Source organism: Aspergillus brasiliensis, assembly GCF_001889945.1.
Source record: "Aspergillus brasiliensis CBS 101740 unplaced genomic scaffold ASPBRscaffold_6, whole genome shotgun sequence".
NCBI lineage: Eukaryota > Fungi > Ascomycota > Eurotiomycetes > Eurotiales > Aspergillaceae > Aspergillus > Aspergillus brasiliensis.
Genome location: NW_027137447.1, coordinates 952,619 through 977,234, shown reverse-complemented (window position 1 = coordinate 977,234; position 24,616 = coordinate 952,619). Strand labels below are relative to the sequence as shown.

General features: G+C 52.0%; 7 protein-coding genes across 7 annotated transcripts; 3 read left to right on the top strand and 4 right to left on the bottom strand.

The window, feature by feature from the left end:
* Window positions 1–1,019: 1,019 nt before the first annotated feature.
* ASPBRDRAFT_55129 (uncharacterized protein) lies at window positions 1,020–4,430 on the bottom strand (the record flags this gene model as incomplete). Its single annotated transcript, XM_067627345.1, has 1 exon — window positions 1,020–4,430. One exon carries the CDS (start codon window positions 4,428–4,430, stop codon window positions 1,020–1,022), a length of 3,411 nt encoding a protein of 1,136 aa, XP_067479111.1.
* Window positions 4,431–5,637: 1,207 nt separating this feature from the next.
* Window positions 5,638–5,942, top strand: ASPBRDRAFT_578847 (uncharacterized protein). Its single transcript, XM_067627809.1, has one exon. The coding sequence runs from the start codon at window positions 5,676–5,678 to the stop codon at window positions 5,886–5,888; it is 213 nt and encodes a 70-aa protein (XP_067479110.1). The 5' UTR covers window positions 5,638–5,675; the 3' UTR covers window positions 5,889–5,942.
* A 3,609-nt stretch (window positions 5,943–9,551) lies between these two features.
* Window positions 9,552–10,631, top strand: ASPBRDRAFT_196002 (uncharacterized protein; the record flags this gene model as incomplete). The annotated part of the gene is made up of 2 exons (XM_067620925.1): window positions 9,552–9,801; window positions 10,057–10,631. 2 exons carry the CDS (start codon window positions 9,552–9,554, stop codon window positions 10,629–10,631), a joined length of 825 nt encoding a protein of 274 aa, XP_067479109.1.
* Window positions 10,632–10,708: 77 nt separating this feature from the next.
* On the bottom strand, window positions 10,709–13,016 carry ASPBRDRAFT_75186 (acyl--CoA ligase). Its single transcript, XM_067629273.1, has 3 exons — window positions 12,633–13,016; window positions 11,880–12,515; window positions 10,709–11,816 (listed from the first exon to the last, which is right to left on the bottom strand). The coding sequence occupies exons 1-3, from the start codon at window positions 12,730–12,732 to the stop codon at window positions 10,849–10,851; spliced, it is 1,704 nt and encodes a 567-aa protein (XP_067479108.1). The 5' UTR covers window positions 12,733–13,016; the 3' UTR covers window positions 10,709–10,848.
* A 414-nt stretch (window positions 13,017–13,430) lies between these two features.
* Window positions 13,431–14,674, bottom strand: ASPBRDRAFT_126371 (uncharacterized protein; the record flags this gene model as incomplete). Its single annotated transcript, XM_067617860.1, has 4 exons — window positions 13,431–13,839; window positions 13,902–14,019; window positions 14,085–14,457; window positions 14,516–14,674. The coding sequence occupies 4 exons, from the start codon at window positions 14,672–14,674 to the stop codon at window positions 13,431–13,433; spliced, it is 1,059 nt and encodes a 352-aa protein (XP_067479107.1).
* Window positions 14,675–17,318: 2,644 nt separating this feature from the next.
* Window positions 17,319–21,300, bottom strand: pex1 (AAA family ATPase peroxin 1). The gene is made up of 4 exons (XM_067629272.1): window positions 21,065–21,300; window positions 20,763–21,002; window positions 20,634–20,712; window positions 17,319–20,581 (listed from the first exon to the last, which is right to left on the bottom strand). Exons 1-4 carry the CDS (start codon window positions 21,173–21,175, stop codon window positions 17,367–17,369), a joined length of 3,645 nt encoding a protein of 1,214 aa, XP_067479106.1. The 5' UTR covers window positions 21,176–21,300; the 3' UTR covers window positions 17,319–17,366.
* Window positions 21,301–21,582: 282 nt separating this feature from the next.
* Window positions 21,583–24,616, top strand: ASPBRDRAFT_152571 (DNA replication licensing factor MCM7). The gene is made up of 4 exons (XM_067619349.1): window positions 21,583–21,985; window positions 22,039–22,169; window positions 22,219–24,136; window positions 24,199–24,616. Exons 1-4 carry the CDS (start codon window positions 21,671–21,673, stop codon window positions 24,256–24,258), a joined length of 2,424 nt encoding a protein of 807 aa, XP_067479105.1. The 5' UTR covers window positions 21,583–21,670; the 3' UTR covers window positions 24,259–24,616.

Here is a 24,616-nt window from a genome sequence, read left to right as displayed (position 1 = left end):
GAGAGAGAAAGACACCATGATCTCCATCCCATCATAGAACCATCAAAGTTCATCTCTTTCTGATAGCCAGCTATCTCATCATCAAATCTAAGTATATGTGTAGTCTTCTAAAGCCCCCGAGACACCCTCCAAACCTATCTAGGAACCAAGAATTCATGAAATCGATGGTGTGATGGGATATACGCATCTCAGATATCTACACGTGAATCCTATAACATCAAATATCAGAGACCCGTTCGTGCTGACGTCGTGCTGCAGAGGGCTCCGTGAAACACGTGACCCACCCTTCTCTTTTCTTTCCACCTCTGGTTTCCCAATCCTGACGATGAGATTATTACGGGTGAATGAAGTCACTCTGCCTCACGTAGATGACTGACTTACTGACTAACTAGGTTGCATGGTTTGTGCTTGCTTGCTTGCTTGGTTAATTATTTGCTTGGTTGGTGTGTTGGCTGTTTCGCTGCTAGGAGTGGCTTGGTTGTGGGGGAGGGGAGTCGAAATTAGGAGATCTGTAGGCAGAGGACTCTTTGTCTAGAGTAGGGGTAATAGGAGGGCGGATAGGAGGGCTATCGATGGAACTATCATTACTTAGAGGAGGCAGAATCATTTTTGAATAGTTTTTGAATTATCTACCTACTATTGGTAGGCTAAATCTTGTTTGTTGGGATATGATATGATATGGTATGATAGCACACAAGGAAAAGTCGCTCGACAAGATAATGACTGGAGAAGAAATCAACACACACAGAGTAGGAAACAATGACAGTTGTGTCCTGTCCGCTCAACATAAACGCTGTTGGTATATCATGATGTATGCGAGAATTCCAAACGACAGGTATCGAACATTAAAAATGCAGAATGCTAGTTCAGGACATCGAGTAATACATCATGATCGGAGATCGGAGAATGGTAGGTAAAGGAAGGAGAGAGAGATAATAGGGAAAAGGAAATAATGTGAAGGAAGGGACGAGTGAAAAAGAAAGGATTGAATGAGGTTCGTAGTTTTGAGGATGAGAGGATCAGAACATGCCTCCATCCATGGGAATCTTGGGTGGTGGGTATGAAGGAACGGCTGGCGGTGCCTCAGACATCAGGTGTTGAAGCTGCTGTCGGGCCTTTGCGTTCAGGTTGCCTCCCTCGCTGGACGTTTTGCGTAGCCGAGCTCGGGATCTGGGCCGCTTCTCGCCATCGTCGGAGAAATTGCTGGTTTCTTCCATCATGGCTGCATCAAGTGATGGCGCATACTGCGACTCGTGTCTTTCGCCCTTCAGGGCACCAAGGATGGTTTGTGTGGTGGTCTGGCGGCGACGACGAGGGTTCATAGGCGGAATTGGAGGCGTATCGATGCCATTGCTCAAACTCGCGCCGGGAGGGAGACCAACGGTCGGTACGTTCGAAGTGCAGGAGACAAATCTTGGTTCGGAGATCAGCGCCTTGGTGACTGGTCGCTTATGGAGAGCATTATGACCCGGAGCTCGTGGAGGAGGTGCCGCGGTAGAGCTATTGGTGGTCACCGGGGTTAACGAATGGCCTTGGGACATGTCCTCCAAAGGTGGTGTGGCATTGGCAGAATAGGGGGCGATAGGCGAAGGCCGTGGGGCAGCAGTACCGATTAGCGACGTGGTGCTAGCAGCTGGAGCTGGAGGATAAAAGGGGCGTTCATGATAGCTCGAGACCGCAGATCGACTGTCACTACGGTATCTTCCAGAAGCAGCAGAGGCGGACCGGTCATATGTGACAGGTTCGCTGACTTCAGCCGAGACACGAGTGGAAGCCGGGACAGAGGCCAGACCATACTGGTCATAATCGGGGAACGCGTACGGCCTATGGACACCGTGAGCGACCTCTTCCAGGGTCTCCAGTCCATCTCTGTCTCGCCGCGTGCGACTCTTGGAACGACCAGAGGCATCCGAGGTCGAGCGATCTCGGCGAGAACGGAAGCTGGAGTGCGGAGATGCACCGCGGCTGCGGCTAGACTCGCGAGAATCTTCCTGGCTGCTGCGCCCGAAGACCCTGGAGCGGAAGGATCTTTCTCCAGCGATATGTGGCGAGCTAGAGTTGGAGTGTTTCGCGAAGCTGAATGATGGCCTCTCCTCTTCTTCACGCCACAGGTCGTCCGAGACCAAAGCTGGGGTGGATGCATTGGCAAGGTTGAGGCCCCTTACGCCCTTCAGATGCTGCTTCCCGGACTTGTTCTTCAGGAAGGCAAAGGCATTGCCGGGTTTGCTTGGGGTGAAATCTGGAGTCTGGCGGCCTGAAACAGGACTGGCCGACCGGCTTTCTCCTTCGGCAAACCCTCGAAGCTTTTCCTGCACTTTTCTGCGTCTCTCTGCCAGCTCGTTGGCAAACTCTTCGCGCTCCCTCTGTGTCTCCGTGCTTCCTTCGCGTCTGTGTCTAGCAATAAGCTCATTCTGCCAGTGTGCACTGTTCTGGGCGCCCGCGTGGTGCTGCAGAACCGGCTCCACCGGAATATCGGTGTCGAGGGGCTTCTCAGGAAGGCCTGGAGATGGAGGAGGGTAAATGGACGATCTGTCACTGTTGGATCGCAAGTGAGCACGAACGAGGCCGCTCAGACCCAGGCCTGCTGGTCCCAAGGTGGGTGAATCGGGCTTCTCAGGAAGGCCATCATCATCCCCGGGACCACTCTCAATAATCTCGTTTTCCGCAATAGGCTTCAGATCACCAAGGTCCGAATATCTGACTTCAGGCAAAGGACTTCGGTGCTCACTGGTGGGAGTGGATGGTTTGGAGGGTGTTTCCGGCCGAAGCGCAGGGTGGATATCGTCAGTGGCGTAGCGGGAAGCACCGCCGTCATCCTCCGAGTCACTAGGACTAGGGTTCGAGAAGAACGTGCCATTGTCATTTCTTGTGGGAGGGGAGTTGACAGCGGATCGGCTACCTGGCCGTTGAGCCTCGCTATAGTGAGAAGATGCAGAGCCCGGTCTGGACGCATAGCTCGTGTTGGACAGCCCCCTGGCACGGCCGGCGCGCTCTTGGGGATAGGCCTGTGCAGGGAGAGGAGGAAGTCGTGCTAAAGGTGGCGTATTCCTTCCCTGATGCATTTGCAACTGACGCCGTGTAAACTGGCTCTCGTCAAACATGCTGTTTGGTTTGTTGAATAGGCCGGCTGCTGTGGCTTTCCCATGGTCTTCCGGGTTCAGAGCGGCCATCAGGGGGGCTTTATCCTCATTCTCGCTAGCGGGAGGGCTCAACGGAGGGGCACCGTACGCAGAGTTTGCTTGAGTTTGCGGTTCCCTGGTATTCACCCTAGCAGGCTGTTCTGGCGACCTGGGCATTGACGGAGGGCTGGTCGGCCGGGGATCGGTGCCGGCCGGTTCAGCAATAGTGAGTGGCTGCAGCCTGTCACGTAAGTTCGTGGCGCTTCTGGAAAAGGCACGGTTCAGGGGAGGCAATTCGGGACCCGCTCCGCGTTGGCGGCTCAGGCTTTCTAGTCGCTGCAATGTGGAAGTCTGTTGGTTCTGAGCTGACTGAGCCAAGCCTTGCCCATACAGACGACGGGCTTTGACCGAGCCACGTTCCGGAGCCATGTTCGGCACTGGTGGCTTAGACTGGGGGGCTTGCGTGTCTGCCGAATGTGTCTGCGACGGAGGCGCGATAAAAGACTGTTCGTCGAAAGAGGTTGCCGCTGTTGATGTGCGCGCATTCGAAGTGGGCCCGGATGCCGTTGAGGAGAAAGTTGTTCGCTTCGTGGAACCAGCGCTCGATAATGCATCCTCTGACTCCTGGGTTGGACTGTCCTGCGGTGTTTCCTCTGCCGACGCATTCTCGCGCTCCGTCAACTTCAGTCGTTGGAAAGCCGACATGGTTAGATCGTGGTCATAGAGCGCACGGCCCCCCATTCGTCCGGATTCCGAGTTCCCTCCTGAGGTCGTCTTGGAGGAGGGAATCTTATACACCTTTTGCCGTCCACCGAACAAGTTGTTGCCCTCGGCTCGACGAGCCCTGCTCATAATGCTGCCCTGTTGAGAACGATCATCGTCCGTACCGTATCCATTATTGTAATCCGAGGCGATCGAGTGCGTGCGCCCTATGTTCATAGACGGCCGACTTCCGTCAATGGAGACCTCGTCAATGTCCGACAGAAGGCTTGGGTTGTGACCAAAGAGGTTCAATCGTGAAGCACGCTTAGGGAAGAGCACACTATCGTCGCTGGCTTTCCCTATCATTGAATCCGGATCATCTTGTTCCCTCAACATGCTAAATCGTGCGGATAATTTGGGCATCAGGAGACTGGTGCGGAAGTCGTCGGTCGAGGGCAATGCATTGGAAAGGTCGAAGTCTTGCTTTTCCTCGGGTTCCTCCTTCTTGGACTTCTTCGATAGCATGGAGCTAAGGCTGACCGAGCTGGCTTCGGAGAATTCGCCATCTTCCCTCACCTTCTCCTTCTTTGTCTTGCGGAACCGATTCATGATGGTGTACCGGAAGTTTGGTAAAGAGCGACGGTCAAGGCGATCGTAGGGGGGGGGATGTGAAGATCGGACAGTCGAAGTTCACGGCGTAAGGGAGTCGCAGCCGATCCGACACTTACACCGAAGCGCCAATACTGGATAAGAACCAACCGGTCAGATACGCTGAGGTTGCACAATGGATGGGTGCTGGATGGGTCTTGAACCTACCAGGTGAGGGCTACGACGCGAGAGAGAAACGAGTGAACGGATGGGACGAGGGTGGTGGTGGAGGTGGAATAGCTTGTGGAATGGACGCTATTCCAAATTCCCGGTCATCCCCTGGGCATGCCAGTGTAACGGAGAAGAGAGTTGAGCCAATTGCCAATAATAAGCGTCGCTTCGGGTGGGCTGGTCTTAGTCGATAATGCGCGAGAGAAATAATAATAGCTAACGATGGCTAGCGATGAAGATAACTAAATCCAGGAACTAAGCAGAGATGCTAATATCGGTCGGACTGGACAGAAGGGGCGTCTGCATGAGCCGGGTAAGGAATGTGGCTGCACCGTCGACAGCGGGAGCGGAGTAAGTAGATTACTATCTATTTGTTGCTGAATGAAGCCGGTTCGATATCCGGTGGAGAGTAACCCCCGAGAAATCGATTGATGGAGTCGATAGTTCGAGGAGACGGCGTCGAAAGCGCAATTGAAAACGAATGTGGTTCCGGTGATATGGCGGAGGATGAGGAGGCGATGTGAAGGGGAAAGGAGAGACAGTGTCCGAAAAGTATGCGACACGAGAAGCAATGCAAGAAAAGAAAAGAGAGGAAGAGAGCTGGACGAAGGCGAGAAAGAGTAGAGTGGAAAATAAAAATAAAAAGGAAAGGGAAAAAGAGCAACGATCGCTCTGGAAGGTATGGAAGACTAGAAAAAAAAGAAGGGATCTGGATTCCTTTCGATCGTCATTCTGGTTACCCTTTATTTTTGATGCATTTATTCTATTTTATTTTATTTGTCTTTTCCCATTCTTCTCTCGTAGTTCCCCATCTCGGGTTCCAAAGTATTTTATCATTTTCTTTTTCTTCTTTTTTTCTACTGCCTACTTAATCATAAACAATGATTTGACATGATTGACTCAATGGCTACCACTTTTCAGACTTCTCTCCCTCACAAGCTGACGGGGAGGGGGAAGAGAAAAAGAAGCGTGGAAAGTGGATTATGATTCTGAATGATGACTGAATTGAATTAGTCTACTAGTAATATTATTATTATGTGGGATCGCATTATTGGGGCCCAATTGGCCAGCGCTGGGATGGTCGCTGGAACCCAAGCGGATCGACACGAGATTCGCTGGCCAGTTTTCCAATCCCATTTGAATGCGTCTCTTTGCTCCTCCTGCAGTCCGAATTTTCAGTGCGGCGTGGCTGTCCTTTATTACTATGTTTCTTTTTGCTTCTTCTTGCTCATTCTTCACCGCAATTGATAGTGAGATTTGTGAAGAAACAAGAAACTGCTGCAATCTATCTAGCTACTAAATTACTTCTCATCCTTGAGTTTTTCAGCCAGCTGTAACCGGGGAAGACTACCATTATTTCCCCTCAGGCACCGACTCCACTTGTGCTCCGGTGCCTGGATCATAACAGAACCCGAAACAGATTAAACTGTCACATAATCCATGGATGACTCTTGCCCGTACCGTACGGTACCGCCGACCAGGACCCAATTGCCCCTTGCAGACTCCACCAACCATCAATGAACTGCAAATCGAATGGAGCTCTGGTCACTGGGTCCTGGTCAGGTACCTTACTTACCTTCCCTGTACCGTATTGTTGTCCCTGGAACTGGATGGAGACTGCGAGAGTATGCCTGCCAAGGTTGGTTTCTCTTCTCTTATTTCATTCATGACAACTAGATAACTACTTCTTACCGACCTTCCCTATAACTCACTAGTAGTTACTACTCCATGTCATTAAACTTTGGAGATTGTGCTACAAGCAGCAAACCTAATTCTCCCTCTCATTCATCTTAACCGGAAACCCAATCTCGTTTACGGGAAAATACTAAGAGACAACGAAAACATTTCACTTACACAATCGTTTATGACCGCGTCTCACGGGATGTGGGCCGATCTGGGGCTGAGGGCTGAAGCCTAAGCCTCAAAAAAGTCCTCGCGACCTCGAGTACTACCGAATTAAGTAGTTAAGTTGCTAGTATCTACAGGGCACCCTTCACCCAACGTTGTGATGTGCACCCCCTTCAAACAAACTTCATTGGTGGTGTCTGAAATCTAGTGAAGCAACTGCTGCCTTCAGGGACCCTCTTCATCAGGCAATCGGGGGGGGGGAGGTGTCCTGAAGCGACCAGCTGAGCTGGACTTTCTTCCACCTCAACCCTCGCGAAAATATGACCTGTCTATCGGATGCTGTTTCATGCCCTGTGAACTTTATCCCAAGACCGCTAGAGGAGTTCCGGAAATTTGGACGAGCGGGACGATCATCTCGACTGCCGTCGGGTAGACTACACCATGTCACCACCATCATATTACTGGATCAATAGTAGGATTACTAGGTGGTGTCTGTCCCCACGCTGCTTTGATGCGAGTATTTGATATCATCGGCATCAGTAGACGGTTATCGCGTCGTTCTGATAGACTCACGGACGCAATCGGAGTACATGGCCTGCAGTCATCCTGCATGGACATGTGTCCGATGCAGCTAGTCGCGATCAAAGCATACGAAGTGCTCCGCAATCTGAGCTCTCCTCCCGCGCCATACCGATGTCAAATACATAGCTATACTCAGTTAAGTCCGGAGTACTCCGTCGAGAAAATCAGGGCCAATATTGAACATGCATGAAATAGCGCATACCCCTCCCTGAGAGAGGGGGCAAACAAAAGACCCAAACATGACTCGCTAGCCAAACAGGGCCATCAGCAAGGCAAAGTTAGCAGCATGGGGATATAACCCTGAGTAGCACCTTGATCCGAACCGTCTCTCGAGTGAGTTCATGCTCCGACGACTGATGGTCCTGACTAATCACACTGGGAACCGGTTTCTCGTGCGGACCAGGCGGCATGGTTCATCAGTCTCTTGGTTGAGGTGGACCGGTTTGTGAAGTTTGAGATCTAGTACGTCATCCACGGTCTCGGTCTCCATTGATGTTCCTGGTGAACCTAAGCATTCTGGTAAACTTGTTCGAGATGGAGAGAGCAAGGCAAACAAAAGTAACTAGAGTAACCGAGTCAGGGTCACGGGTCTGGTTTCGGGAGGGAAATTGACAGCCGTTGGACGGTCAAACCTACTTTGGATTCGATGACCAACTAGCTCTGCTTTCACCTTCTCATTACGGGTATGGTACCGCCTTTATTCGGATGGGGCTTTCCCAGGAGAGAGCGCAGCCTCACCCCGAGGGGAATTAGAGTCAGTCACAGGATCAAGCCAGCAGTCAGACTATCAGTCAGTCAGCCAGCCAGCCAGTGCCAGGGCTGGTGAGTGCCCCTGACTAGACCAGTTTCTGGTTAGTCATTATGCCCAGTAGTACGGAAACTATACACTACTGACTGATAGTACACAGTAGGGTAGCAGTAGGGTAGAGGAGAGAATATTGGAATCTTCGTGAGCACACAATGCAGCGAATGTGTAAAATGTGTAAATTATGTAGAGAGTCCGGCAGTAACTAGCAGTCTACTCCGTAGCAGACCAGACTTGGATCGGATTATCTCCGCCCGTTCGGTTGAACTCTGGCACAGACTGAGAAGAACGAAAGGCACAGGCACGACGTCGGTGGGTGCACTTGCAATAAGTCTCTTGGCTTACTAGCATACGCGGCATACGATAAGAACAATCTTAACTGGAGAAAATAGCATCGACGATGGTCAGCCACATCATCATGAAGTCATTAATCTCGTCCCATCCCGCGTCTCCATCCTCTACTGCAGCCTGTCATCCAGATTGATTATCTAGTATAAGCAAGACAAGACAAGAAGACTAGAAAGCCACGCTGCTGCCAAGGTCAAGTCACTTCCCCATTTCTCCCGCGCTGGATTACTAGTATCGCTAACCGCTGGTGGACCAGAACCACAAAAGGCCCAACCAAGAATCCTCGACTCCTCCCGAGGGTTCCAGATCAGTCCTTTCGACCTTCCAGTTAATTAATTCAATTTCCGAGATCCATAATCAAGGGAGGGGAAGCAGAGAACAGCATCTGTGACTAATCCCACCCAGCCTAGGCTTAGTTAGACTTACTTTCCTCGATTATGAGCGAGCATCGGCTCGAGCCAATCCATCCCCGATCGACTGGGTCTTGGGATCAAAAATCGTCCGCTGCTCAAGCTTTGCGCGGAAATAACTTCTCCTTCCAACCGATCGGCCGGTGTTTCACTTTCCAGCGGGGGGTTAGGGATGCAAGTTCCTTTTCATATCCCTCCAGTGCCATCTACGTTTACGGAGTTACTTTGTCTGGAACTCTAACTCATCGAGAAGAGAAGAAGAAGTGCTAGACCTGCTCCTGGAACATCCTAGCGTTATACTCTCCGTATGGACGCCCTGATTGCCGAGTAACTCCAGCCTTGGATCCGGCTCCTGGCAAGGCTCGTCTGATCGACAACCACACCATCACCTCAACTTGTTTGTCAAGGGGCATCGCAAGGCGGATCTCTAACAGATGGCTGGCTGGCTGGCTGGCTGCCATGGAGATGTTGGCTGCAAAGGACAATGGGTTCCGATCCCACACTCACACCCTTGCAGCACCTAAGACATTGTGCACGAACACAACCCCGTAGGAGGAAAAGGTTAGAAGAGCTGCTGCCTGCAGAGAGAGCTGTGACACTTTGCGTGTGCATTTGAATGTCGTAGACAAACAGACGGCCGCCCACATGACGCCATCCGACCGCGGTGTAACCACTACGGAGTAACTAACTGAGTGCAACAGCTGCTGTTTGCTAATCCTCTGAGAAGCTCAATGAGACAACAACATCATCCCCTCTCGGCATTACTAATCCGTTCTCCGCACCGAGCCGGGCCTTAACAGAACAAGCTCTGGAGCTTCAAGCTTGAACATAGCAGCTCTCAATCTTCTCTATCAGATTCCCAATAACCGATACAGCTCTATTCAACCCATCAATCGAATCGACACATCCATCACAGCCATGCAAGTCCTTCTCCTCGGCGGCCACGGCAAAGTGGCCCTGCACCTGACCCCGCTTCTCCTCGCCCGCTCCTGGAACGTCACCAGCGTCATCCGCAATCCAGAGCACGAGAGCGAGATCCTCGCGTTAGGCAAAGGCGCCAAGGGCAAACTGGACGTGCTTCTCTCCAGCCTCGACGACATCAAAAGTGATGCCGATGCCAAGAACATCCTCGACCGCGTTTCCCCAGACTATGTAGTCTGGTCTGCAGGTATGCACAAAGCCGTGGTTGGGATTGAAACATCCACATCCACTTCCACTTTCCCCTTCCCCAGTACCGTATCCACAATACTGTTAAGACATCTGCATCATCCCTCCCATCCCTCCCCTGCACACCTGCAAGTCCAGATCAAATCCACATATCACATCCAACCCCCCCCCCAAATCTCCATCTATCCATCCAACGGTTTCCCCTCTCTTCCCCCGAAACTCCCCCAACTAACCACATCTCATTCCAAATTTGCAGGAGCCGGTGGCAAAGGCGGACCCAGCCGAACGCACGCCATCGACGAAGTAGCAGCGAAGCACTTCCTCAGCGCGTCCTTCTCGCACCCCAGCGTACGGAAATTCCTCCTCGTCTCCTGGATCGGCAGCCGACGCAAGCAACCCACCTGGCTCTCGGGCGACGAATGGGCGGCCCTCCAAAACGTCTTCTATAACGTCCTCCCCGCATATGCCAAGGCCAAGCTCGAAGCCGACGAGTACATGACTGCGTTGGCGGCGGCGCGCAAGAAGCTTGTTGCGGCGGGGGCGGCGCAGCCCCTGCAGGCGATTAATCTGCGACCGGGGACGTTGACGGATACGCCTGCGACCAGGAAGGTGGACCTGGGGAAGACGAAGAAAGGTAGGGCGAATGTGTCGAGAGAGGATGTGGCGATTGTGGCGGATGCTTTGCTGGCGAGGGATGATGTCGAGGGGTGGTTGGATTTGCTAGAGGGTGAGGAGGATGTGCCGGTTGCTGTTGAGAGGGTTGCGCGGGAGAAGGTTGATGCTGTGGAAGGGGAGGATGTGGAGGGGATGGTGAAGAGGTTTGGGCTGTAAGCCAATAGTTATATACTAGTTAGTTATGATACTTCTTATGATGAAGATGATGATATATTTATGATAATGAGATTAATAAAGAAGTGTGAATGTTGATATGATTGAATATTCCAACAAATAGTTAGTAGTGTCATGAAGTCCCCAAAGACCAAATCTATGTACAATGAACATATCTATCCAAGAGACACATCCATAACCCAAGAAATAGTGAAATCAACTACAACTTCGCCTTCGGCCCCGCAGCACCCGCCCCAATGCCCTCCTCCTTGGCCTTCTTCTTCAACAACCGTCTAAGGATCTTCCCACTCGCGCTCTTCGGGATCTCCTTCACAAAGCTCACACCCCCTCTCAACCGCTTATGATACGCAACCTTGGCATCCAACCACTTGACAATATTCTCCGCCTCTTGGGCAGCACCCACACCCGAATTGAGACTCTTCGCACTGCGAACCACATACGCAAGCGGGACCTCAGTGCCATGAGCCTCACTCTCGACTCCAATAACCGCGACATCATCAACAGCCTCATTATCCACCAGGATGCCCTCCAACTCCGCCGGAGCCACCTGGAACCCCTTATACTTGATCAATTCCTTGACGCGATCTGTAATGTAAAAGTTCCCGTTGGGGTCCTGGAACCCAACATCACCCGTGCGGAACCATCCGTCCTCGGAGAGACATTCCGCTGTGGCGGCCGGGTTGTTATGGTATCCCTGGAAGACGTTGGGCCCGCGCATGTATAGCTCGCCGACTTGGCCTTCGGGGACTTCGACGGGGTCGGAGGCGTCCTCGGGCATGGTCATGTACTTGGCTTCCATGTTGGGGAGGAGTTTCCCGACGGAGCCGATGGTGGAGCGCCATTCTTCCCAGGGTTGGGTGTGGGTGGTGGGGCTGGTTTCGCTGAGGCCGTAGCCTTGCTTGATGCCGCATTTGATGCGGGCGTAGACGGCTTCGACGAGTTCTTGGGTCAGAGGGGCGGCGCCGGAGTTCATCATGCGGAGGGTTGAGAGGTCGTATTTGTCGACGATGGGGTGCTTGCCCAGCAGAAGGACTACGGGGGGCACGACATAGCTGAATGTGATGCGGTAGTTTTGTACGTGGGAGCACCATTTCTCGATGTCAAATTTGGTCATTACGTAGAGGTGGAGGCCTTTGTGGATGGTTTGGTGGAGGAGGCAGGTTAGACCTGTGTTTTTGTTTTCCGGTTAGTTTGGGCTTTGGTAAGATGGAAGGAGAAGGGGATACGAACCGTAGATGTGGAAGAAGGGGAGGAAGGCTAGGATGCGGTCTCCTGTGCCGTCCGCGCCACCGTTCCAGGTGAGGTTGTCGGCTTCACCGGCGGCGAGTTGGAGGATGTTAGAGACGATGTTGCGGTGTGAGAGCATCACGCCCTTGGGGACACCGGTCGTGCCGGAGGAGTAGACGAGGAAGGCGAGGTCGCGGGATGGGTTGACCTTTGGCTTGCGGAATCGAGTGGCGCCGGAGATGTTGCGGATGGAGGTGAAGTGCTTGATGCGCGCTTGGGGATCGCGCTGGTCGCCTATGAGGATGATTCCGTCCTCTGGGATGCCGGCTTCTTTCGCTGCTGCGGTGGCCACCGGGAGAAAAGGTGCTTGAGTGACGAGGACTTTGGCGCCCGAGTTCTTGAGCTGAAAGGCCAATTCCTCTGCGGTATAGGCTGGGTTGGATGGCGACACGACGCCGCCAGCCCAGATGGCACCCCACATCACGGCTGGTGTGTCGATGCTGTTCGGGGTAAAGAGGGCCAGGACGTCACCCTTCTTCCAGTCAAAGGTGGCCTTGAGACCCTTGCCAAAGGTGAGGGCAGCATCTTTGACTTGTTGGTAGGTGTAGGATCGCTGTGTGTCCGCATCCTGGTAGATTACTACATGATGTCAGCGGAGGGGATCTTGAATGAAATAAACCGGTCGCGCAAGTTGATAATTGGTTATATTGCTTCGCATGGAGTGTTGACATAGGAGATGTGGCAATGAAGACATACCTTTATCATCTGGAAATGGTTTGTCCTTCCGTTCGAAGAGAAACGACCAGATGTCGAGATCTGGAATGTCAACCGGGGGGTAGCGTGAGGAGACGGGCATGGCGGAGTCGTGCGGGGAAAACGGCTGGGGAAGAAGAAGATAAGGGGATCGGAGAATAGTGACAGTGTGCAGGGTTGCACAGGAATGGGTGATTAGAGAATGTCTAAAATAGAGAGAGGGGAGATGGTCTCTAGTATAGGTCTGCCCGTCAACAAGGGATGGAAGAAAGAGAGAGAGTGAGAGAGATGTCCGTTAGAAGAAGAGGAATGATAGATTGCCGTTTAAGAGAGTGCAAGGAGGAGTTGCTCGGCCCTCGGCACTGCAGACTGATAAGCCCGCAAGCCGGGGTTGGGGTTAGTTAATTCACTTCAATTGGGAGTTGATCAGAAGAAACGGTGGAGGGTCGCCACGGATCGCCGCCGCCCGCTCTCCACATCCACGCCGAGGAGTTGGCCGGCATTCGGCAATCAACGGCCTGGAGTTGCTGGATCCATGGCTGGTCTTTGGGGTAGACCAACAACAGGGATTTGAGGAATTCCAGGGGTTCAGTATGCCCGAAGATGAAAAAGCAACAAGCATGCATAAATTTGTGTCTCAGTCATAGTTGTATCATCAAATAGTACATAGTTGGTACCTGTATGTAGGGTGTATACAGAACTCTATATATATATCATCGCGGACCGTCACACATGGATACTCTGGTGGTGATTGTACTACCAGGCATCGAAAATCTACATAACTCATCAATAATGACAACACTAGTCCCCGTTCCTCGTACTTCTCGAGCGATTCCTAATCACCGTGATATCTACCTGTTTGGTGATTGCGCGGCCCCCAACCCGCTCCAGCTCGATAGGATAGCTGCCCAGAACATATCCTCGACCGTGTGGCGGTTGTGCACCCGCCCAAGTACTGGATTCTGCGCCACTCGGAATGGGCAGATTGATCTTGTATTGTGACCCGACCACTCGCGAACGATTTCCACTTGAGATTTTGCGAACCGAGGCGATGACCAATGATCGAATACAGGGCATAGAGGCCGTGACAATGACCAGGTAGCACTCCGTGAGCGCCCATCGAGTAAGTTTCACCGTAGCTGCGGTCTGGTCGCCACGCTCAGCGATCGAACGCAGATGGACAATTCGCATAATCGAGGCCACCATGGCTCTGTGAGTTTGTAGTTAGCGATCTGAGTTTATGCGCTGGCCATTCGTCGGGAAAACACGAACACTAAGCCGAATCCCATCAAGACGACAAGGCTAATTTTGACACGCAATTTCAAGCTCAGGCTCCAGAAGGTGTAGGTGGGGAAGACGGCGAGGAAAAGATCAGACGTAGTATTGATTGCTATAACATAGCTGTCAGCGCTCTTCTCCCATGGTAAGCGCACCGGATCAGATCAATACACGTACAGCACTGTACATAGCCATAGATACGCTCGACATTTGGATCCCAGCATGCCGTGTCTACATGCGCGTCCCAAAGGGAGTCAATATTCTGACACTGAGCAAGAATGGTAGCCACCGATACAATATTGATGATGATCTGCAGCGCAAAGATGAACCACAGAATCCATCCCAGATACCTCTCTTGACGTAGGATATTCAACAGATAAAGAGTGAAGGCAGCTCTGCCAGCGCCAGTGGCGATTATAGATAGACATTGAAAGCTCGTGTAATACTTCAGGGCCAGCACCTGGTCTGCCCGGCTCAGGTATTGAAAATGTCGCCCGTATCCATGTGCAATAGCCAGGTTGATCATGACGGATGCCGCCAAAGCAAGGACCTGATGTGCATTGGTCAACATGAGGGTGGCTTTCAGCTAGTGTGGTGGAAGGACCAACCAGCGCACACAGCATAGCCGTGTCATTGACTGCATAATGTCGAATACGAAGTTTGGCAATGACTCGTAGTATCATAATCAGGATGGCGATGGCCGCCGCCGTCCAGTTAAGCGCCAGAATGCCGGGACCTGCATTGTATGATACTGACTCGACTGGCATCAGCGGGGTATTGCGATCGAACAGCTGCTGAGATGGCTGACAGATTGAATGATACAGACGAATCGAAGCCATAAAGGCTTAGAGAGTTGTGGACGACCGGGGACAAGTGAAGCTCAACCCCATGGAACAAGGCGTATGGAAAGCAGGCCAGCTTCCACGAGAAACAGCAGCAACCCAGGCTGCCTGGCGCTCGTTATACATAAGCATACTCGATGGTAATGACATTTTCCGCCGTGCCGGCCTCTGCCCTGCCATTTGATCTTCATCAACGGAGTTCTTATCTGATTAGAGTTGGCCTTAATCAATATGGGCCGGTCTTCAGCATCCTTCAACGCGCGTTTCGACCATCGAGGGATATTCGCCGGTCCCCACCTGCACCAACCGGGAAACCGAGCATGTCCATCATCTAGACTACAGTGGGTTCGTTCCACCGAAGAAGTCATTTCAGCCCGGTCACCCATATTGAGTTCCTCATTAGGAACCATTAGGGTCCAATTCTGGTCTCCCTTGGCTATCTTTAAGAGCGTCTGTTAGTTGAGAAACTGACCATTACAAGCGAATATATCTAGAACCGGCGCTGCACCTGCCATGACCATAACAATCGATTCGTGGAGACAAGTGTTCTGGTCCATACTCTGTGAAGTGCTTGCTTTACCTGAACTAAGCTGTATACTTCATGTCAATCATCCAGGCCAACAGGACTGAGCGTCCCATGGCAGCAACCCTTCAGCCTACAACGCTATAAGACAGTGCGATTATACCCCCGCAGTCTCGCCCAATTCCGCTATATAGACATGGTTATCAACGACTATGACTTTATGCAACAAGCATGCTTATCCCTTACAGCAGGCTCGACGCACGGTTCGGATATGATTTCCAATTCAGAGCTCGGCGATGGCCTTCCTTCACGAGCAGCCAAGCCTCTCTCATTAACGCACATCAACCTATGATCACCAGAAACAGAGATGCTCGCTCTTGTTCTCAGCGAGGTTTTCCTGATAAGGAGTAGACTCCGCCGAGCGTCGCATCGAGGCGTTTTGTTCTAAGTTCTTCCTGAACTCGGGTCGGCGCCCCCGCCGTCCTGAATGGTAGCAATAGCAAAGGGTTTGTCACACCGAACCATCAAGGTACATGCAATTTAGTGGGCCTTTAGGACAGCTCCACTAGATGAATCTTCCTCCATATCGTCAATGGGGACTCACAAGCACGGGTGAATTCTATCCACTGTGCCGCCAGAGCCCAGCAAGATGGCACACTACGATTGCCGGTTACTTTATATAAAGCCACATATATCCAAAATAACCTCCAAAAGCAAATGTAAAAGCCATACTCTATCATTAATTCCAACATTTTTTAAATCAATTACCCCGCGCATGCCTACGTACGACAATCAAACTTGCCGTCCAGGCCCCCACGGTGGCAATGCCCAGCTCGGTATAAGGCCCGTCACTAAGCCTTGCCTGTGTACGTCAAACACGAAGGATTCTTTAGTGCTTGCTAGGGCTGTAACAAATCATAGCGGATTACTACCATGTGTCGACTGATTGTCCCCGAGTTCAAGTGTGTTGGGATCTTGCCACGCTGCTGTCGGTCATTAATGCGATCCTAATCTGACCAGAAGCTCGAATTTAACAAGCAGTTCTCGTCCAAACGGATTATTGTGTACTACTTATCAGCTGCAAATGCACCAGTAGGAAAACACTGAACGGTGTTGTGAAAGGAAAGAGAAGAAGAAGAAAAAAAAAACAACTATTCTCACCGCGATTCGAACCCCCGCCCTCTACAAACCGCACCTTCGTGGCCTCAAAACAGCCATACCTCCCAGATGAAGTCTGTAAAAGTTGCAAAAAAAACTGGTAGCTTCTCTTTGATTGAGCGTGTCATCCTTAGTGCAGGGGCCATGCTAATCTTCTCTGTATCGTTTCAAATTGACCAAATGCCCGAAGGCACCAGTTACTCCATTACTTTGAATTATATAGGAATAATGGTAACAAAGGAAAGGTTATGATTGGTCGGTTAAGCGAGGAGCGGGAAGGGAGGAACATCAAGTTGGAGAGCATAGTACGGCGTAGACTACGTACGTACTGTCTTGATGATCTGCCTGCTTTTTATATACTACGTATAGCCACGTAATTCTATGCAGAAAGATGAAGAGCGGAACTTTCAGAATAGAAAGGAGAACAAAAATTCGCTACTCAGAGTAACTTTACTCAGCTAATGAGAAAAACAGGCTTACGGCTCAGATATGATTTGGCTGTGCCCGAAAGCAACTGAAACTGAATTGTATGGCTTGAGAGGAGGAGTAGCTTACTGCGTATTCACGCCCTCCAACTCCTCCTTGGTATGTTTAGCCCATTAGTACCATTGGGAGAAAGTAACCTCGACGGGGATGGGAACATCTTGTATTAGATCGATGAGTCTACGGGGTGATACTATATCTACCAATCTACGATTCAGTAGGTAGATAGCATGTTTGAGGGAGCATAACTTCTCATCTTAATGCATGGCACGTAATATACAGGGCTACCAGCACTGGATCCGACGAGTTGTTGTTGTGTCTTGGCAGGAAGTCGCAGGGTCAAAGTTAGTATTGAAGCCGAACTACCATAGTTTCTAATCATCAGTATTAGATGTAGAAATAATCCAATAAATGTAGAATAGTATATGCTATGTGGTATTTAATATACATGGTTCACATCAAGCTCGTCCGTCCTCCGATCTCTTGGCTGCCTTCGCCGTTGGGCATCTCACCGTTCCGTCCGAAGATAAACTCCCGGTAGATGCCTTCCAAGCGGCGTCTTTCGGCTGGGCTGAGGGAGCTACGTGTTGTGTTCAAAGAGCGCTCCATATGCTCCCACCGCACGATGATCTCCTCGCGCGGTTCCTCCTCGTGGGTGGTGCCGTTGGGTGCTGCGGTGTGCGCAGTGTTTGTTGTGCCTTGCTCCGACTGTCGCTGGCGTCGTCGTGCGCTCTTGATCGCATCGAGTTTGGACGCAACAACGGCTGGAGAAGGCATCGATACTTTCCCGGCCTCCTGTTCGGAAGCCGAGTAGAGGAACTGGATGAATGACTTGGTACTGGTGGCCGTTGATGATGACTTTGTGCCATTCTTAGCCGTGGACTTGTCGTTCACGGAATGGTCACCAAGGGCATCATGGACTGCTTCAAGGTGGGCGTTGTATACGACAGCCTGCAAATCAGCCCCGGAGAAGCCCTCTGTACGGGTGGCCACTTCGTCCAGACGAGCGACAACTTCCTCGTTCATCGCGAGCTTCGTGCTCACTGCTCGGATTATGTCGAGTCGATCGGCATGGTTGGGCATATCACAGATCAATGACTTGTCGAGACGTCCTGGTCGTAGCAGGGCGGGATCGATGAGGTCTGGTCGCGAAGTTGCCGCAAGGACATACACTCCGGAGAGACCTTCTGCACCGTCCATCTGTGTCAGAAGCTGGTTGACAACGCGATCAGTGACACCTGTTGAGTCGTGTCCACGCTTGGGTGCGATACTGTCAAACTCATCGAAGAAGAGAATGCACGGCCGAGCAGCCTGCGCCCGTTCGAAGAGATCTCGCACGCTCTTCTCACTTGCACCGATATACTTGTTCAGAATTTCAGGACCCTTGACACTGATGAAGTTCAGGCCACACTCTCCTGCCACTGCACTGGCGAGCAAAGTCTTTCCACATCCAGGATATCCGTAAAGCAGCAGACCTGAACGCAGACGCAGAGGACATTGTGCAAAGATAGGTGCGTACTTGGTGGGATACTGCAACGTCTCAAGAAGCATTTTACGGGTCTCAGTCAACCCACCAATGCCAGCAAAAGTCGTAGTAGACGAGGTGAGCGTAACGTTTCGAAGAGACGCAGGAGTGAAGCCTTTGATAGCGTTCTCAAAATCATCTGCCCCAAGCGTGATGGCTCTCGACGAGGCCGAAACATCTTGAACAGAGCGAATAAGAGCCTCATTCCGGGCACGCGAGACAAGAAGGACCATGTCACCGGGCATATACCCGTCTGTCTTGCCTGCAAGTTCCAGGAAATCCACATCCCTGCCAAGCACAAACCCGTCTGCGCCCGCTGAGCTGGGACGACTTCCTGGATTGGAAGGGTTCAGCCAGGAGTCTTGCGTAGAGGAACTGGAATTTCGTGCATGTCCATTTAATGCAGGCGGAACACCTCTGTCCTGGCTGGTAAGTTGCTCCAGCACCTTGCGGCGACCTTCCTTGTCCGGGGCCCTCAAGTGTATGATCTCTCGGACGACGTGACCTCCGATGATGACATTGTTCAGGGACTCTTTTGATTGTGCAGTGGCCAGCAAAACCACCGAGGAATTCATGGTGCAATACTCGCGCACCATCGAGCAGATTACTTCACTGTTCTGGCGGCTGCGCCCATTGTCTCCTCCAACCTGAAGCTCTGTTTCGACAGGACACAGCTTGTCGAGATCATCTAGAATCACAAGCGACTGTCCGCCAAGGCGTGCGCACCAGGAAGCGGACATGAAAAGGCGGTTCAGCGTTTCTTTGATGTTTGAAATCCGGGTCTCATCGGTAACTAGTTTCCGACAAGAGAAGTATTTCACGTTGAACAGATAGTCCTTCCGCACACGGTGGGCTAGTAGGTGGCTCAAAGCCGTCTTGCCAGACCCCAGACCGCCTGTCAACAAGATAGAGGATGATTTGGTCAAGTTATCGATAGACTGCGAGATGATGCCGTCAATTCCAACCATATCGGGAACAGTAGATGGTATTGTGTCCTCCGATGGATGGGCAGAGCTTGATTCTGCTGGACGGGGTATCTCAGCTTGCACCTCCAGCGACAGTTTAGCATCTGATCCCAAGAGCCAGTTTGTTGCTGGCTTTGCCGTCTCGGAACCGGTCTTCAGCGGAGGGTCGAATCGGAGAATAGCACCGTCGAAGCTGGGTCCTGTTGCCTGATAGTCTGTATTGGGCAAAACCATCCCATCGGTCAAGGGGCCTGCCAGTAGCCCCTTATCCGATCCAGTACTCCCATAAATCATCTTGATACGCTCGGCCAATGCATCCCTTGCAGCCGCGGTATCGGACCCGAATTTCAATCCATCTTTCTTTTTTGTCGTCTCGGCCATAAAGGGATATACCTTGAGCGCTTTCACCGTGGACCGCTGTAGCGGCGGAGGGGCCGCCTCGACCCGTATAATACCACCTACCATACTCTCAACACCGAGAGCAGCAGACAATAGTGTGGATACTGCAACATGCTGAGTATCCGGTGCATCAGTCCACGGGATCAACCTCGCAACCAGCTTGGCTGCCGGTGTCCCAGCATCGCTACCCTTTTGTTCCGTTTGCTCCACCTGTTGCTGCGGGTCGGGTGGCGCTTTCAGGCCAGCAGGCTGGACAACTGAAATGCAAGCCCATCCTGCGCCCCGAAGCTCATTCGTGGCAAGTACGTCCGGATCAAGCCAAACACGGAACCCATCATTATTATCTTCCTCGGCCTCTTCATCAAAGTACTGCTCCGACAGTTGGCGGTCGATCCCCCGGAAGAAGAGGGAGCCCCTGCTCGTCGAGTCAGATCGACTACCCTTTGGCCGGACGGTACTTCCGCTACTCCGTCCCCCAACACTTCTCCTGCTGCTTCCAGCGACGCTCCGGCTATCTCCCCGGGCGCCTCTTGTGGCCTTCGGACGAGTCTTCGGAGCGACAATGACTTCCGCATCTGGCGCTATCTTGGCGAAAGGGAAGGTATTCGGGGGAGCAGGAGTCAAAGATGTGATAACAATGTTGGCCGTGGATGTTGGAGACAGATGCAATGCAAGAGGGTGCATGTGATCAGGTTGAGGCGTGGTGTATGTGGGATTGGGGAGAGCTCGGATCTGCGACAGAAGGTTGAGCTCGAGGAAGGTCGCGTGAAGCTCAATAACTGCAGGTAATTAGCCAAGCCGACAAATTGTAGAAGAGGGCCCAAAACATACTCTCCCAATCTTCCGGGGTCAGTGGTTCAATATTAATGGTATGCGCAACGGGCGGGTCAAGATGGATGTATATTCCGACCTAGGCGCATTAGCATCTCTGAAGGTCCCCGTCGCGACCGACACACTTACCCTCTGTCCATCAGCAAGGCCTAAAAGCCTCCCAAACGTTGTGTCCAGCTCTACAGTAGAGATATCCTGCTCCCTGGCGGCGGAAGCACTGCTGATACCGTCTCTTCCTACGACGGGAGCCAGCTTCCGCTTACTCGGCATTCCAGTCCATCCCAGATAGCATGACCGCTGCGCGGGGCTGCCATTGGCTTTTCCCGTAGTTGGGCGATATTGTAGTTCGACAATTACATTTTGTGCGGCCTAGATTCATGTCAGCTGGGCGAAACCACCGTGCTCTGTCCCAAGTGGGATGTCTAGCTTACAGTATTGGCATTGACCAGCAGTGCGACCAGCGACGGTGGCAGGTTTACGAGGCAGTTCTTCAAAGGAACCAGGGAAACTTCCGCGGTGGTGGAGGGCTTTCGGGGCGCCATTCTCAGGCGCAGGTTCGCAAGTTCGTGCGGTCAGCGAACACAGCAAAGGAATTGGAGTCGGGGATCGGGGGATCGGGGGATCGTGGGGAGAATGAGAGAAGACCAGACCTCAGCATCTCCCCGGACTCTCTGGACTCGCATTGACTCCGCAAACCAACCAGATGCCGTTGGCCGAGGTGGCCCGCCGCCGATGTTCGGGCCGAGAGTTGTTCCCTTCCGAGAGCACGTGTCGAAATGACCAAACCACACTAGTCCCAAAACGGGTAACAAGTGGAAATGGCATGAAAGACGCGAAATCGACGCGTTTCGCGACGTGTTGCTGCGGCAGCCGAAAAAGGCAATCCGCCAACTGGGAAGAACCTCCGCCAAGGGACGCTTTGGCCGAACCGCCGCCTTTCTTTTACCTTCTCGGCCCCAGGCGATTTTAGCACCATCACAAACCCGCTTCATCGCCAGCTGTTGGTCAATTGAACTGGCTTTTTGCCCTACAGCATCATGGCTTTGAATACCTACACCCTCAACGTCAATTACGAAGCGCAGCTCGATGCCTTCAAGGATTTTCTGAAGCATTTCAAAAGTTTTGAATCTGCTTCCGAGTCGGCTGCGACAGAAGCCATTGAAGACCTCCGCATCGACGAGGATGGTACCAGCGATGAATACGACTTTATGGATGATGTCGCCCAGGAGGGTGGCGCACAGCGAGCTGGTCGCAGACGTCGGGAGCCTAAGCTCAAATACATGCAGGTGTTGCAGGAAGTCGCTGACCGGGAGCGCACAAACATTCTGATCGAGCTGGACGATCTCGCTACTGTCAGTGCTTCCTCATTTCAGGTTGATCTACCGATTAAACTAACCTACTGCAGTACGAGAAAGGCCTCTCAGAGGACCAAGACCTACGACTTGTTGAATCCGTGCAAAAGAACACATACCATTATATCGATCTTTTCTCCCGTGCGGTTGATGACTTGATGCCAAAGGAAAGCAAGGAGATCACGTATGTCGGAAATACCATGTTTTAGAGGCTTAACGCTAATAGCGCGCAGTTTCAAGGACGATGTGCTCGATGTTATCATGTCGCAGCGTGAAAAGCGCAACGAGGCCATGAACATGGCTGCAGAGGCTAATGCTGACACCGATGCCGCCCAATCCATCTTCCCCCCCGAGCTGACGCGCCGTTACACCATGAACTTCAAGCCCCTCACTCCTTCTGGCTCGAGCAGCGACCGCCAATCCAAGGCCCTTGCAGTGCGCAACGTCCGCGCCGAGCACATTGGTGGCTTGATCACCGTTCGGGGTATCACAACTCGTGTCTCGGACGTTAAGCCAGCTGTTGAAATCAACGCCTACACTTGCGATCGCTGTGGATGTGAAGTATTCCAGCCGGTCACTACAAAGCAGTTCCTGCCTATGTCAGAATGTGTGTCCGAAGAGTGCAAGACGAACAACTCCAAGGGACAGTTGTTCCTCTCCACTCGCGCCTCCAAATTTGTTCCTTTCCAAGAGGTGAAGATCCAAGAGATGGCGGACCAGGTGCCTGTTGGCCACATCCCACGCACCATGACCATCCACTGCCATGGAAGTCTTACACGCCAGCTCAACCCGGGAGATGTTGTTGACATTGCAGGAATTTTCCTCCCCACACCTTACACAGGGTTCAGAGCCATCCGTGCAGGCTTGCTGACTGATACTTACATGGAAGCTCAGCATATCACGCAGCACAAGAAGTCATACAACGACACGGCCATGGACAGCAAAACTCTCCGCAAAATCGACCAATACCAGAAGTCCGGAAACATGTATGAGTACTTGTCGCGATCAATTGCTCCTGAGATCTACGGACACCTCGATGTGAAGAAGGCGTTACTTCTGCTCCTGATCGGTGGTGTCACGAAAGAGATGGGCGACGGCCTGCACATTCGCGGTGACATCAACATTTGTCTCATGGGTGACCCTGGTGTTGCGAAGTCTCAGCTGCTGAAGTATATTGCCAAGGTTGCCCCACGTGGTGTGTACACTACCGGTCGAGGAAGCAGTGGTGTTGGTCTTACGGCTGCTGTTATGCGCGACCCGGTGACAGATGAGATGGTTCTGGAGGGCGGTGCCCTGGTCCTGGCAGACAACGGTATCTGCTGTATTGATGAATTCGATAAGATGGATGACTCGGATCGGACGGCCATTCACGAAGTGATGGAACAGCAGACCATTTCCATCTCCAAGGCGGGAATTACGACCACCCTCAATGCTCGTACGTCTATCTTGGCAGCAGCCAACCCGCTGTACGGCCGTTACAACCCCCGAATCTCTCCAGTTGAGAACATCAACCTTCCTGCGGCTCTCCTTTCGCGTTTCGATGTCATGTTCCTTATTCTCGATACCCCTTCGCGCGAAGCCGACGAGGAGCTGGCTAGCCACGTCACCTATGTCCACATGCACAACAAGCACCCTGAGCACGAGGATGCCGGCGTTATGTTCACGCCTCAGGAGGTCCGCCAGTACATTGCCAAGGCGCGCACCTACCGGCCTGTTGTTCCTACTGCGGTCTCCGATTACATGGTTGGAGCCTATGTAAGAATGAGGAAGCAGCAGAAGAAGGACGAGGCAGAGAAGAAGCAGTTCTCCCATGTGACGCCCCGTACGCTGCTCGGTGTTGTCCGTCTGTCGCAAGCCTTGGCACGTCTCCGATTCAGCGACGAAGTTGTCACCGAGGACGTCGACGAAGCCCTGCGCCTGGTCGAGGTCAGCAAGGCCTCACTGGCTAACGACGGCCAGTCGGGATTGGACCAGAGCCCCACCAGCAAGATCTACTACCTCATCCGCAGCATGATGGAGAGCGGTGCTGCCGCTGTGGGCGATGGAGACGGAAGCGAATTGAGCATGAGGAGAATCCGTGAGAGAGTACTCGCCAAGGGTTTCACGGAAGACCAGCTCAACGTGACGATTGACGAGTACGAGAACAACAACGTAAGTCTATCCGCTTATTCAGTGCCTTTGTATGAGCACTCGCTAATCATGCTATCTTATAGGTCTGGCAAGTTCTGGGCGGTGGTACCCGTCTCGTGTTTGTCGATGCTATGGACATGTAAACGGCTATTACTTAATATAGAAGTCTGCAGGTTTGTTCAATGATGGGCCTAGCTTTCAAATATTTTCTGCGATCTTTATCGATTATTTTTGATTACTCTTTATCTTCATCATCCGAGAGACGTGCATGAGGCCATGTGAGATTTCAGTGGGAGGGTAAAACCCGGATCGGTGTTTGGTGTTTATTCTTGATATCATCTGAATGAATGGCATTGAAATAACAACAAAGCAGGACCACATATCATATCTAAGTAAAGAGTGTATCCAAGTTCAATAACAAACAACCCAACACAACCACATCATCCAAGCCCACTACAATAACAACCCATATCCCCTTCCTCTCCACACTTCCCCAAATAC